Source organism: Equus quagga, chromosome 11 (genome assembly GCF_021613505.1).
Source record: "Equus quagga isolate Etosha38 chromosome 11, UCLA_HA_Equagga_1.0, whole genome shotgun sequence".
In the NCBI taxonomy this organism is placed as follows: Eukaryota; Metazoa; Chordata; class Mammalia; order Perissodactyla; family Equidae; genus Equus; species Equus quagga.
Genome location: NC_060277.1, coordinates 110,276,465 through 110,292,047, shown reverse-complemented (window position 1 = coordinate 110,292,047; position 15,583 = coordinate 110,276,465). Strand labels below are relative to the sequence as shown.

The 15,583-nt window shown below is 48.2% G+C and overlaps 1 protein-coding gene across 7 annotated transcripts in view; it reads right to left on the bottom strand.

The window, feature by feature from the left end:
• Positions 1–15,583, bottom strand: part of UNK (unk zinc finger) — a 36,304-nt gene that overhangs the window by 9,848 nt on the left and 10,873 nt on the right. For 6 of the 7 annotated variants that reach the window (XM_046676197.1, XM_046676193.1, XM_046676190.1 and 3 more), the window contains 6 exons: positions 5,214–5,423; positions 3,704–3,880; positions 3,425–3,555; positions 2,728–2,863; positions 1,998–2,115; positions 906–990 (listed from right to left, as the gene is read on the bottom strand). In XM_046676197.1, the coding sequence (XP_046532153.1) occupies positions 906–990; positions 1,998–2,115; positions 2,728–2,863; positions 3,425–3,555; positions 3,704–3,880; positions 5,214–5,423 (857 nt within the window). The remainder of the gene's footprint in view (positions 1–905; positions 991–1,997; positions 2,116–2,727; positions 2,864–3,424; positions 3,556–3,703; positions 3,881–5,213; positions 5,424–15,583) is intronic. The other variant, XM_046676192.1, reaches the window with a different exon arrangement.

The following is a 15,583-nucleotide window of genomic DNA, read 5'->3' as shown; positions in this document are numbered from 1 at the left end:
GGCCATTACTTACTTTTCTGGGCTGCCTCAATCGGTGGTCCCACAGCTGAGGACCATCTCTCTGCCAAGTATAAGATTCCCCTTCCCAGGGGCCTCAGTTTATTTTTCACTCAAATTCCAGAGATAAGGCCTGAGCCTGGAAAGAGGTTAAGTACAACCAGAGCTTGGGGTGGACACAGGTTTTAACTTGAGCTCCACCCCTGAGATTGGCAGTGGTGGCCTGGAAGGCAATGTTGAGATGGAGAGCTGCACTGTCCGACACAGCAGCCACTAGTGAGCACTTGGAACATGGCTGGTCTGAACTGAAATGTGCTGCAGCTGTTCAAATACACACCAGATTTCAAAGACTTAGCTTGAAAAAAAAGGTAAAACATGTTGATGACTTTTTATATTGATTATTTTTGAAAGGACACCATTTTATATCGGGTTAAGTAAACATACATTGTTAGAATTAATTTTACCTGTTTCTTTTGCCTCTTTTTAACATGGTTACTAGAAAAATCTAAAATGACACAAGGGGCATTATATATTGATTGGATAGCTCTGCTCTCCACTGGGCTCAGCAAGGCAGAATGCTGTGTTCAATTAGTGATGTCTGCCATGGGTGTGGCACGTGGTGGCTGCTGGGATCTGGTTAGTTGGTTCTGGGAGGGTGCCTCACCTTGCCTGGGACTGTCAGTGCCTGACCAGGGCCATAGTCCCTGCTCTGTTTCATGACCTAGAAGTTCCAGGGCTTTGAGGCCAGTTCGAGAGAGGTGGGGTGGGAATAGAACTTCCAATGGGGACAGGACCTGCTGCTGGCTGACAGACAAGTGGCCATTCCCCTGACTTGAGCCTGAGCAGTCGCTGAGGGGAGGGGAAGAGAGTGGAGAGGGTACTGCCCCAGGGCAGTAGGAATAGCATACGTTCTACGTGGGCGAAGGCGCAGAAAGGTCCTCGGGGACAGCTGCCCGACTGCTGCATGTCGTTGCACTTGGTGGATTTATAGATCTGTAAGGGCAGAGCAGAGGCAGGTCAGGCTTGGTCAGAGAGGGACAGGCAGGCATGGTGCCTTCAGCATGGGTGGGTTAGCTTAGTAATCTCCTCTTTCTCTTCCCCATCCCATGCCTCTTCCCTAAGTCTCTTGTCCTACCAACTTCTTACTCAGACTCCTGAAGCAGACATTACACCCCCATACTGAGGAAGCCCTCCCTTCTGGGGTCACAGGTCCAACCAGCCACAACCCAACCCTCAAAAGGGATCTTCTCCACGCCGCTCTCCAGGGGTCTTGGCCAGTGCTGTGACCTCCAAATATGCCTCTGGCCATTAAGGGAGCCAAGATCACAGGCAGCACGCGCCCTCCCTGGGGCACCCTGGGCTGGAAACTATGCTAGGTCTAACTTTCCACCCTGTTGTCTGGAGCCCCCATAAAGGTAGTCTCTAGCCACATGTCCATCTCAGGGTGTCCTGGCCTCCATGGAACCAGGAGCAGGGACAGCATGTGCCTCTATGTACCCTACATAAGATCTCAGCACACTGATATGGCTCAGGGCCATATACATGAGGCCAGTAAGCTGGGGAACTGTCACGGATGTGGCTGGTACCTAGGCTCTGAGCTGGAACAGAACAACCTGAGGGGCTTTCTTATTTTTCAAATCCTATGTCACTGGATTATAAGCACCATGAGTGGTACAAAGCCCAGAATGACCAGGTCACCATGCCCAGTCCATGCCCTCCCTGTAAGGAGTCCTGGGGGAAACAAAACTGGGAGCAGAGGGCTGCATGGTGAGGGTGGGCTCAGAACACGGAAAGTTGCCTAATTAGGGTGCGGAGCTCCTTTAGGCACTGCCTGAGGGGGAGCATGTGGCTATGAATCCGTTTTGCAGGATGGTGTCAGGACAGACTCTGCCAACATCTGCCCAGACCCTCCCTTCCTTTCTCCTTGCTTCCAAAGAGGATATGTTAAGCCACCTGCACCCTCAAAAGGTCCCAGCCCTAGCCCCTGCTTTAAGACCCACCTCCGGGTGGAACTGCTGCTCTGTGCGGGTGTGGCAGTACTGGCAGGCGTCTCCATTCTCACATTTGCCAGGGTCTCCCCACTCATCCCCGTGTTTTACGTTCGGACATGGAGACGACCTGGCCCAATGAGAAAGTGGGGTCAGACGGATGCAACAGAGGGAGAGATTAGGATCTGGGGAATGCCAACTAAATCTCTGTTCAGGGCCCCTCTCTGGTCTCCCTGCCCCGCAAGGCGAGGCTCAGAAATAGAAAAGATCAGTTGCAGAGTGAGGGCCTTACTGGGACCAGAAGCCAGGCACTGCTTCTCTGGCCCAACCAGGCTGCATCACCAAGGAGGACATTATTTTGTTCTCTTCAGCCAGGTCCTCCCACCAAGCACTATGTAGCCCAAGGAGAGCCAGGTTCTAGCCACAACCACACTTTCCACACCATGGCTTGGCCCTAGCAGATGTCGCTCAGAATCAGAATGGGGTGGGAGTAGGGAGTGGCAGGGAGGGCCTCAGAGATCGTCTGACCCAAGATCCTCATTTCGTGCCAGAAGAGGATCCAGCTAGGCCCCCCATCGTTCAGTTATCCTGACTATTCCCTCCCTTGTACCTGGGCCCTGAGATCCTGTAAGCCCCAGGGCTGGCGCCCTGCCTCCCTGTGAACACAGTGGAAGTAGCCTCCGCTGTGATCCCTTCCCTGACACCCCTCTCTCCCACAGCTGGCCTGTTTGAGCCAAAGGACCTGTATTTGTGTTTCCGGGGGCTCCGCCGCCGGTCCTTGCTGTTGTGGTAGTAGGGACAGGCATAACCCTGGCGGCACAGCCGCGGAGGTTTCTTGCACGGCTCCGTCTTATAGTTTCCCAGCACATAAGCAGTCTCTGCACAGGAGGCCAGAGGCAGGGGTCAGGTGGGTGGGGACAGGGAAGGGGAAGGAGAAGCCACCAGGAAGGAGTCCAGGAGCTGAGGCTCCTGGGAGAGATATGAGCAGGGCCATCTCCTCATGGGTCAAAGCTGAGACTAAGACCCAGGAGAGAGATAAGGAAGACACTGTCCCTCCCTGGAGATATTCACAGCTCACAGGGTAAAAAGGGCACCCTTGGAGGGGTTGAGAACACATGTATGTGTACTTGTGTACATGCATGAGTACATATGTGTGAAAGCCCCCTGAGGAATCTGGGGAGCCCCTGGGGTGATGGGAGCAGGGCAAGGTGTGTCTGGGAAAACTCCTCCAGAAGTGCCCCGAATGACAGAGCTGTGGTTGGCTGGATGTAAGCTGGGATGAGGGGGCGAGTGCCTCCCAGCTGACCTGAGGTGGTGGCTTGGGTTGGAGAAGGCAGTAGGTGGTGGTAAGCCAAGTCCTTAGGGAAGCTACAGGCAGGAGAGGGAGAGGACAGACATCTGGCAGGAGAGGGCAAGGCCATTTGTGTGGCCACCTTTACCTTGCCACCGCGGCTCCTCACTGAGGATTTTTTCTATCATGGCATGGCTCGCGGCCCCAGCTGACTGGCCCTCTATGCTGCCCTCTACTGTGGTCTGGCCGTTCTGCAAGGCCTCCATGGCCTGGAGCTCCCTGGGAGGAGAGGAGAGGGCGGCGAGGGGGCATGAGGGGGAAGGAACCACTGTGCCAGCCCTGCATTCCATCTGTGGTACTCATCATGGTAGCAGCCAGACCCCAACCCCGGCCCACAACCATCAGCCCAGCACAGCTTCCAACCCACCTGATGTCATAGACAGGGGAGCGGAGGTCATGGGGCCCGTGGGCAAAAGCACAGTGCAGGCCGTTTTTGGTGCAGTTGCCTTTTGAGTCTGTCTCGTGGATGCAGATTCCAGTTTTGTAGTAGCGCAGGTGGTACCTGCGCTCAGTGTCTCCTGTGGTCCTGTGCAGGAATGGGCACCTGAAACATGGCAGCGGGGGGGTCACTCACCTTTGCCCCCTGCAGCCTGGGCTACCAGCCTCCACCCCTCCCCTACCTGTTTAAGGCTCTCCCTATGCCCCAGAGGCTGCACTGATGGAGGGTCAAGGAGGTAAGCAGTGATGGGCCCTGCTGCAGTAATAGAACCACTCTCCCACTGCCAGTCAGGTGCTGTAGCCTAAAGGGAGCCCAATAGGGCCTGGCATTCCCACTTCAGCCTGCTCAGCAGGTTCTCTCGAAGGCTGCTCAGCCAGGGGCCTGGGCTGTCCTGAAGAGAGGCTCCAGAGGGGGACACTCCTAGGAGACAAATGCTGGCCAGCTCAGGGCTCCTTGAGAAGCAAATGGCTGCTCAAATATAGGTGTACCCCATGTGCCCCGAGTGCTTCCTGAGACTGGGGGGACGGGGCGGGGTCAGCAAGCCTTTGACCTCTGGGAGAGAGAAGCCCTGGTGCAGGGACAGTTCTGTACCCACAGAACCCCTGCAGTGCCTTCCATCATGACCTATGCAAGGTTGAAACAAATGATAAGCAGGGGGCCGACCCCATGGCCAAGTGGTTAAGTTCTCGCGCTCCGCTTCGGCAGGCCAGGGTTTTGCCGGTTCGGATGCTGGGCTGGACATGGCACCGCTTATCAAGCCATGCTGAGGCGGCGTCCCATGTGCCACAACTAGAAGGACCCACAATTAAAAATATACACAACTATATACCGGGAGTCTTTGGGAAGAAGAAGGAAAAATAGAATCTTTAAAAAAAGAAAAAGAAAAGAAAAAGGACTTCAGCTTGGTTGCACAACTATTTAAAAAAAAAATGATACACAGGGTCAATGAATGTCCCCTCTCAGTAACATCCTAGGTTTGCCACTTCATGTTTGTCATTTGTGTTGTGCCCTGGCTCTCCACAGAGCTGTATGGTAAAATAGGGCCAGCAAATGGGAAACTAGAGAGGCTCTATGTCACTAAACAGCCAGCCTTGGTGGAAACTGCCTGGGATAGAGTGGGTGTTGGCGGGGTGGGTCCTTGTGACCTGCAGGCGACCATGACAGAAGGCCCAGGGAGCCACTTTGGTTCAGATGTGGCCCTTAGGCTTGGCAGAAGAAAGGCCTGTGTAGGGTTTCCCAAATGTGGAGAAAGAAGAAAGGGCCTCTCCCAGAGGCCGGCAGGATCTGAGCCCAAGTTCAGGCCATAAGAAGATGAGCCAGGCTACAAGAGTGCCCCCAAATGCAGCCTCTGCCTGGCTCCTCAGACTCTGCCTGGCCTATTCTGAGGGCATCTGACCCAGGAGACATGGTCTCTGAGGGCTGGCTGGGGGGCACTCACTCGTCGCCCTCCGGGCAGAGGCCCGTGGCCTCGTCGTACTTGGTGCAGTAGACGTCGGGGCTATAGTTGAAGGTGCCGTCCCGACGGCGGATGGACCGGCGGCGCCGCTGGTTCACGAAGTGCCAGTGGAAGCAGGTGTAGGGCCGATGCTGAGTGCATTTGTGTTGCACAAAGAGTGGGCACTGCTCCGTGCGGAATTCCTTCAGATACCTGCAGGGAGAGCCCCCACGTAGGGTGGGCCAGGAGCGGAGAGTTAGGCCCCTTGCTTCCCAGCAAGAAGTTAGCCACAAAATCCCCCGAGGGCCCTGCTCTGGGGTGCTAGTTCCATTGGGACACCAGAAGAGGCCCACAGATAAGGGTGGATCTCAGCAACTGGATCCTTCCCATATACCCAGGTACCAAGCCAGCCTGAAGAGCAAGAACCACAGATCATAAGGGCCCTCAGCAGTCAACTGTCTGCCATGGTGACCACTGGAGGCCTTGATCAGCAGCTTGGTTCTCTGAGCCCTCCCTGAGGCTTCCCAGGCCAAACCACTGATCACAGGCAAAGGCTTGCAAACAAGAGTAGGAGGAGCCTTGCCAGAACTTCCTGCGGGGTTCTCTGCTGCCCAGATCTGCCCTCCAATTCCTGGGGGCCTCACCTGGCCCAGAAGCAGGGCTGGGGCTCCAGGCTGAGAGCCAGGGGCTGCTGCTTTGGAGCTGAAAGCCCAGGTCACAAGGAATCCCTCTGGACTACAGACTCAGATAGTTACTGTCCTGTCTACCTACCTCCTCCCAGAGACGTTTCCCAGTACCATACAAGTAAGCGTGTGGGAAGCAGCACCTATTAGAAGCATCTGAAGAGACTCTTCCTCTCAGCCCTGCCTACCCTCAAGAGTCTCACAAATGAGGGCCTGCAGCAGCTGGGGCTGTTTATGTCCCGACTAACCCTGCGATTTGGGGGCTCTGTCTGTCCTTCTGGCATCCTCCCAATCTTTGTATCTCTCTTCTGCTCTGCATGTAATAGCCAAGACACCCCCAAAGCTCCTTTCCCACGGACCACGCAGTGGAGGGCCACCTACCCCTTACAGAACATACCATCCGTGTTTTTGTTGACTCTGTGTGTCCAGGTGGAAGGTTTCTTAGATTTGCCCCCCACCACAGAGGGACAGGCAGGCAGCAAAATTCTCTTTATTCATTCCCTCAAGCCCTAATAACGCAGCCAACAAATGGCTTGATAAAGGCATTTGATGCCAGCAAGAAGGATTGTTCTAGAAGGCACAGAAGGTTGTGTGGAGGGAACCACCCAACCTGAAGCACCTGTCCAGGCTTGGAGCAGCACCTGGAGCTGGAGGGCATGGGACAAGGGTGAGAGGGTCCAGCCCATGCCTTTGGTTCATGCCAGGATATGCAGGGTCTTACTAGTCTGGGCATATGGAAGGTGTGGGGACCGGTAAGCCCAGGGCTGAGACTTTCCAGAAAGGTTTTTGTTAATGCTAATAAAAAGCGCTGAAAAGTCCTCTCAGCCTTGAAGTGTGGAGAAGCATCCAGGTATGTACACTGGGCGGGGAGGAAGCTGGAGCTGGGTGCTCCCTGAGGAACACAACTGGGGGTTTAAGGTGGCAGTGAGGCTTCCAAAGAGCCCTGCTGTTCATTGAGTACGTATTTATTGAGTACCTACCAGGTTCAGGAATGGTGGTAGGCACTGGGAACACTGATGAAGCAGGGCCTGGTTCTTAGGAAGCCCACATTTTCATGGGAGAGCCACACCAGTAACAGATGGAATCAATTAAGTGTGGAAAAGGTTATGAAAGAGGTTTGCTCAGGGTTCCTGGGGACCCAGAGTACGGGTTCTTGACCCATGCTGGGACAGAGCAAAGGGAAGGGAAGAAGAGGTGCTAGTGGGTAAAGAATGTGGAACGGCTGTTTTAGGCAAATGGAACTGTATGAGCTTAGAAACAGAGTATGTCTGGGCCCAGGAGCTCCAAGTACCTTTGTGGGATGTGCGTGGGCTAGGAGTGGAACTGGAAAGAGGAGGAGGTGAGGTACAGGAGGAGCCGAATTTCAGGGATACTATCTCCGGGCCCCAGGTACATTCTGAGACACTGGGCCTGATGCTCTCCTGTCCCCTTTGGCGTAGAAACACAAGGTCTTTCTTCCTGTCCCCCTCTCTGTCTGGTTAGACAGAGGAGCACTACACCTAATGCTGTACACAGGTACCAAATCCTGGCACTGAGTTGGGACACATATCCCCCAAACTACTAGGCTGACCCCTCCTGGGCAGCACATACTCTACAGGATTCTGAACCTACTAGATGGCTAACTTGGGAGGAAACAGGTGGGAGATGGGAGAGGAGGAAGCTGAGCCCAGGGCCAGGAGCAGAGAAGAGTGAGGAATGGTTTGGACTGTCAGGTTAAACACAGGACACACAGTTAAATTGGAATTTCAGGTAAACCAAATATTTCATGGGACATATTTATACTAAAAAAAATTATCCACGATCTGAAATTCTAATCTAACTGGCACCCAGGATTTTTATTTGCTAAATCTGACAACCCTGAGAGTGGTGCCCATCTGCTTGGTATAGGTGCCTCAGTGAACACCCAGGGAGGCAGTCAAGGGAAGAACTCTAAGATGCGGTCACCCTGACTTTGGGTACAATCTGTTCTCTTGGAGAAAGAGAGGTCCTGGCGAGCCTGCTTCCTTGGGACAGTCATGGCCACAGTGTCACATGCAGATGCCAGGGCTCCAGCTGGCAGGGATGCTACAGAGAAGGACAGACACAGAGGCAACAAATGACCACATTTTAAGCCTCTTCATTTCCATTCCCGCTGCTGCGAGTCAAAGACTTGGTACTTTTAATAAATGGGTCTCCTTGCTGCCAGCCCCTCCCCTGTCCAGTTTACAATGCACAGTGCACATTAGTCTTCATAGAGCCCAAATTTAATTCTCATTTTATTAAAAGCCTTTGGCTTCCCCGAGTAGTCACTGAGAAGCACCAACCCTTTGGCCCGGCATTCCAGGCCCTACAAATCCAGCCCAATGTACTTTTCCAGCCTTGTTTCCCTTGATTCCTCTCCAATCCAGCTGGTAAAACTGGAGTCCTTGGTGTCTTGCAAACAGATCTTTAACTTCCCTGCCTTTGCTCATGTCCCCTTCCTTACTGCAGAAATCTTTCAAGACTGAATTCGGTGGTAATGAATCTTCTGATGCCACCACGTCCACGAAGCCTTCCTTGACCTCTACCTATCCTCCCCGCTCCTGCCCTTGTCCCCAGTTAAATGTTGTCATCTCAAGTTTTTACAGTACTTTCTCTGGACATTTCTCATAGCCCTTATCCTGCACTGCATATTAATAATGTGTACATTTTTCTCTACTACTAAACTATAAAGTCCTTGATACCAGCATGAAAGAAAACAGTACAGTGACAAAGTTTGCTAAATGAATACAACAAGAAATGAAGACTCACAGAAAGAGCGAAGTCCACAAAGCAGTACCAACAGTTTCACGATGCCCCCAGCAGGCAGAGCACTGAGAGCTGGAAGGCAAATCCTATTATCTTATGAAAAGCACTACGGTGCAGGAAACCTGTAACTCAGCAGACAGGGCAGACTGTCCTGCAGAAAAGCCCCTCGAGAGAAGAGGCCAAATGACGGAGTCTAGGCAGGCAGAGAGCCCACTTTCAACACACTATAATCAAGTGAGAGAAATTTCTAACCTTTTGCTTAAGTCATTAATGGAACTGGGCCATCTACTACCTAGGAGACGACAATGTTTGCTCAAAATTTCCCTTCTCCCTCTCCCCGCCAACCTTGTGCTAACCGGCAATGCAGTGCCCAAGGGGCAAGGAGAAAACCACTTAGAAATCACACTTTTCCATCTTCATGGATTGAAATGAAATATAAATTTTCAGTGGAAGTGTACAACTGTCTCCATTAAGCTCCAATCCACCTTTCTATTTTAAAGGTTTGAAAGCACAGATCTAAGGAACTAAATAGGTTAAGACTCACTCCTCAATTCAACCGGCTTTCAGGAAACCTCAAGAAGTCCCGGGGTCTAACCAAGGAGGGACGATTCGCCAACCACCCACTCCTCGCCTCCAAGATCTGGGGAGGTCACAGGGCCATAGGACTAAATTCTTCACACTTCCATCTCCCAGGAATACCTGAATCCAAGGATAAAAGCCAATGAACACAGATCAGTTTCGAATTGCAAGGCCTCAGTGTCCTACGATGGCCAGGATGAGTCAAGAAACCACTTAGGCCCTGAGTAATGAGAACTGTCAGAGAACGCACACCTTCAGCCAGTAGAAGGGATCCACAAAGCCGAGAGGGAACTGCGACTGGTCAGCACTTCACCTTGAGCAAGGAGCAGCACCTTCACATTTGCCCACTGGGGGATGACTTTATTTATTTATTTATTTATTTATTTATTTTTAGGAAGATTAGCCCTGAGCTAACATATGCCAATCCTCCTCTTTTTGCTGAGGAAGATTGGCCCTGAGCTAACATCCGTGCCCATCTTCCTCTAATTTATATGTGGGATGCCTACCACAGCATGGCTTGCTAAGCGGTGCCATGTCCGCACCCGGGATCCGAACCAGTGAACCCCGGGCCGCTGAAGTGGAATGTGTGCACTTAACTGCTGCACCACCGGACCGGCCTCTGGGGGCTGACTTTAAATCAAAGCTACTTTTCACTTCTTTTTAGGACATCACATTAATTATCCTACTAATGGCTTATTTATAAATGTAAAAAATTATGAAAGTAACAGCCATTTTACAAAAAAATTGGAAAATGGAGAAAAGGGCAAAATCACTCTTAATCCCACCACTCATGTTAGCCTTTTGGTCAATTTTCTCTCAGTATTTTTACACAGATATAATCAAAAAGTATCATATCACTAAACTGCTTTACAAAACTATTAATACTTTTCTCTAAAAATTTTTAGAGTCAAATACATGCATCCATTTTTTTAAAAAAAATCAGGGGCCAGCCCCATGGCCAAGTGGTTAAGTTCATATGCTCCGCTTTGGTGGCCCAGGGTTTCGCTGGTTCGGATCCTGGGCATGGACCTAGCACTGCTCATCAGGCCATGCTGAGGTGGCGTCCCACATAGAACAACTAGAATATACAACTATGTACTGGCGGGCTTTGGAGAGAAGAAGGGGAAAAAAAAACAGATGGTGGCTCAGGTGCCAATCTCAAAAAAAAAAAAAAATCAAATAATACTTTCAACATTTATTGAATTATCTTTATTGTCCAAAATTCTAAAAAACAGCAAAAATCAGGCTACCTGAAATCTAAATTCAATCACTTGTCCCACTAAACCAACAGCAGTAACACATAAGGGATTAATAGTAAATTCAGTAAATTGCATCACTCTTCAGGAGGTGTTAGATCAAGTGCTAAACTACCACCAGTTCAACTTCTAGCTAAACTTTAAATCCTATTCCAAGTTGTCTCACTTAACAGATTGACCTGTTTGGATATTTCACTCCTCTAAGGAGGAGTGTGAGGAGAATGGGAACAAACTGAATACACAGAAAACTATTAGAGATGATTGACAGAAAAACCACGTAAGTTTAGAGGCAATGGGGAGAAAGCAGCCAATGGCTTAATCCATATCTATCTAGTTCGCCACTGCTTCTAAAATAGTGTTTGGCATGGCCTCACTCTGATTCCACCTCCCCTGCTGTCACTGATCTGCTCCCCTCCCCAACAACAAAGCAAATTCTAGAGCAGGGTCAGCAAACTTGTTCTGTAAAGGACCAGAGAGTATTTTAGACTTTGATGGCAAAGAGGCCAAATTGAGGATATGATGTAGGTACTTACGTAACAAGAGAAAACAAATTTCCACAAATTCTTTGATGAAATTCAAAATAGAATAATTGGCTACAATTTTTGGCAATACAAGTCTAATAAGGATGGATTTGGGGGTGTAGGGATAACATTTGCAAAGTTGGGGGTCCCTTTCATCAAAATTGAATACAAACATTCATCTGTTAATGCTGATTCTGTAATAAGATTTTACATATTTCATCGTTGAAAATGTCTTTCCACATAGATAGGTACTCCCAAATGCTGTAATTCCACAAGCATTTTTTTTTTTTTTTAAAGATTGGCACCTGAGCTAACAACTGTTGCCATTCTTTTTTTGTTTTCTGCTTTTTCTCCCCAAATCCCCCCAGTACCTACTTGTATATTTTAGTTGCGAGTTCTTCTAGTTGTGGCATGTGGGACGCTGCCTCAGCATGGCCTGATGAGCGGTGCCATGTCCGCACCCAGGATCCAAACCAGCAAAACCCTGGGCCGGCGAAGCAGAGCATGCAAACGTAACCACTCAGCCATGGGATGGGGCCCCACAAGCATGATTTTAATTGAGCATATTCGTCTCTTAGAAGACATTTATAGAATTCTGAGTTTTGTGTGTGTGAGCAAGATTGGCCCTGAGCTAACATCTGTTGCCAATCTTCCTCTTTTTGCTTGAGGAAGATTGTGGCTGAGCTAACATCTGTGCCAACCTTCCTCAATTTTATGTGGGATGCTGCCACAGCGTGGCCTGACAAGCGGTGCAAGGTCCACGCCTGGGATCCAAACCTGCAAATTCCAGGCTACTGAAGCAGAGTGCTTGAACTTAACCACTATGCCACTGGGCCAGGCCCTATGAGAGCCTTGATATTTGCCTTTTAATCATTTCCAATTAATGGTTTGGTGTAAACTCCTTAGTTGCACAGCTAAGTGAATTTTGAAATACGGAAATTTCCTTTGCATTCACATCAAGATGCAAAATCACTGCTAGAATTATAGTCTGTGTTTGGAAATCACATCCATGGTAAATCTTCGTAGGAATGGAGATCTCATCTTTGTTTTAACTTTTTGTTTTTCTTAAAGATTGGCACCTGAGCTAACAACTGTTGCCAATCTTTTTTTTTCCCCTACTTTTTCTCCCCGTGTCCCCCGAGTACATAGTTGTGTATTTTTTTAGTTGTGGGTCCTTCTAATTGTATCATGTGGGACGCCACCTCAACGTGGCCTGAGGAGCAGTGCCATGTCTGCGCCCAGGATCCGAACCAGTGAAACCCCAGGCTGCCTAAGCAGAGTACGTGAACTTAAGCACTCTGCCACGGGGCTGGCTCGTTTTAACTTTTGATAGCACAGGAAGTGTTATGGTAGCTTGACATGACTTATGATTCAAACAACGTTAGTCGTCAAAATGACTTTATTGCAGTATGAGGTTTGCATATAAGCAATGTTTTGCCTTGCAATTTTAGGGTGAATTCATTAAGAAACACTATCAAGTCTGCAGCAAAAGCTAATTTCCAGTCATTCGGCGTTCAGTAACAGTGGGTGAGAACGATTCCTCTTATTGAGAAAAATTTCAATCTCCGCTCTGAACTCAAAAAAATCACAAGAAAACTTTACCACTGCTAAGCCATGAAACCGTTGTGTAATAGGGCATGTCAGAATATTCAGCTTCTATTTCTGACAAAAATTCATGGAACTGATGAAGGTTAAGTCCACAAGAGGGAGTGTAGTTCATCATTGATCCTAATGGTTGAGTAACATATAACAGATTCAAATATTTTCTGAAAATTACTTGCTAATGAATAATACAATACACAGGCTTTAAACACTGTACATTTCCATAAGCTCTATAAACTTGTCCAATTAAATCTTTTTCTGCTCCACTCATATTCTTACCATCACCAGTTTTAACACATATTAGCAGATTATACTTCAGGTTGTAATGCATTAGTGTTTTCTTAACTTTTTTGAAAATATTCTCAGTTGCAGTTTAGACTATTCATAGGGGCTATCAGTCACTTGAAACATGGCACTGAGACCATGAATAAACAACTAAACAGTAACAGCATCTGTTGACTCATCAAGAGCCAAGGAAATCACTCAAAATCATTTGCCTTGTTTTTTAATTGACTATTGCTGTTGCTCCGAGAGACCCCAACACTTTGAGAAACTGCTCTTGCTGAAAGGCTAACACTTTTAAACAAGTTTGTTTTCTCTGGACACATTTCTTTAGCTGCTGTTATAAACACAATTTAATTAATTCAATATTGGCACATGGCTTTCTTTGCTTGGCTAATAAATGAGCCACTTGGAAACTTGCTTCAGTTGTAATCTCATTTTCATTTTTACGAAGAAATTCTGCTGTGATGAAAGAGTGCCTTTAAAATTTTCTAATTTTTCTCACCGTTGCTTTCCTATGACTTGGGAACATTGTGACAACTGCTTAGTCTGGTAATGTTGATGGATTCTTTCAGCATAGCTTTTTTTATTAAAGACAGCTTTGCCATCTAATTCGATAACAAAATAATCCATACTCCAATGAGCCCTAAAAACATGACATTCCACATCCATTTTTCTCTTCGTCTCATTTTAACACGATAGGTAGGCAACGGTAATAAAGAGTAAATAAAATAAGTGGTATGCTGATACACATGGCACTGGGACCACTGTCAAGTTATAACTGTGTCACTGTGATTTGTAGCGCACTGCAATGTAAAGCGATCAGAGTGCCCCACATGGTCTCTGTCACAAATACTGAACTCTGTGGGTACAGTGCAAAAAAGTAGCCAAAGATAATATGTAAACCAATAAGCGTGGGTTCCAATAAAACTTTATTTATGGATGCTGAAATTTGAATTTCATATAATATTCATGTGTCATGGAATCTTCTTCTTTTTCAATCATTAAAAATGTAAAAACCATTCTTTGCTCATGGGCCATACAAAAGCAGGTGGCAGGCTGGATTTGGCACACAAGTTGTAGTTTGCCAACCTCTGCTTTGAAGAGTTGGTATTCTGCAACACACCACACTCTCCCCTCCCATCTCCATACTTTTGCTCATGTTGCTCTCTGTGTCTGGATCACCCTTCTGGCTTGTTCTCTGCATGAGGGTTCCCTGATCCTGCCCAGTGGTGTTAATTGCCTTCTCTTCCATGTTTCCACTTCAGTGTGTGAACACAGCTGCTATGTCCCCTACCACAGCTTTTTTTTTGAGGAAGATTAGCCCTGAGCTAACATCTGCTGCTAATCCTCATTTTTGCTGAGGAAGACTAGCCCTGAGCTAACATCTGTGCCCACCTTCCTTACTTTATACGTGGGATGCCTACCACAGCATGGCTTGCCAAGCGGTGCCATGTCCACACCCAAGATCCGAATTGGCAAACCCCAGGCCGCTGAAGTGGAACATGCACACTTAACCGCTGCACCACTGGGCCGGCCCCAACCCTACCACAGTTGATTTCAACTGCTTTGTATGTAGCCATGTCTATTCATCTTTGTGTCCCTGCACAAAGCCAGCTCACAGCATGTGTTCAAGACATGTTTGTTCAAAAAAAGCATCCCAAGTGGTGCAAGCCTAGTCCACAGCAGCTACATACTAACCCAGCAAAACAGAGAAGCAATTCTAATCTCTGACTTAGATGCTTCTCCTGGCAATTAAAAAACCAGTAACTTCTCAGGGCTGGCCCCGTGGCCAAGTGGCTCAGTTCACTCACTCTGCTTTAGCGGTCCAGAGTTTCACCAGTTTGGATCCTGGGCGCGGACCTAGTGCCACTCATCAGGCCATGCTGAGGCAGCGTCCACAGAGAAGAACTAGAGTGACCTATGACTAGGACATACAACTATGTACTGGGGCTTTGGGGAGAAGGAGGAAAAAAAGAGGAAACCAGTAACTTCTCTGGTTAGCTTCCCCACAACATCTACACAGCCTTGTTCCCCACACCGAATACTAAATTTGAACTCTTCCACCTCACGTGCAGACTAGAAAAGCAGCCAGTGGGATGGCTTGCTCTGTAACTGTTGCTGGGAATGTGTGGAGATCACTAGAGATGTGTTAAATCCCTTTTTCTGTTTCCTCCAACAACTAAGGGGTATTATGATGACTATTTGGCAAAAGCTGTGTACAAACTAAATATATCAAGTGAAAAAAAATAAAAATATGTAACCAGACTACAATTAGGTATACTATATGCAGAAAGAAAAAGTGGACTGAAAAATACATCCAGTATTATCGATTTTAGGGGTTATCTTGGCTTTTCTTTACCATAACTGTGACTAATTTTAGAATTAAAAAAGAAACTTGTTAGGAAAGAAATCCACTATACTAATGACAACTTGATAGGGAATCTATCCTAATCCAAAATTAAATGAAAGATGTATGTTGCTAATAAGCCAAAGGAGTTCTTTTAAGTTAAAAGTGAACTATGGGGGCTGGCCTAGTGGCACAGTGGTTAAGTTTACACGCTCTGCTTTGGCAGCCCGGGGTTTGCCGGTTCAGACCCTTGGGTGCGGAGCTTCGCACCACTTATCAAGCCATGCTGTGACAGGTGTCCCACGTATAAAAAAGTAGAGAAAGGGGCCAGCCC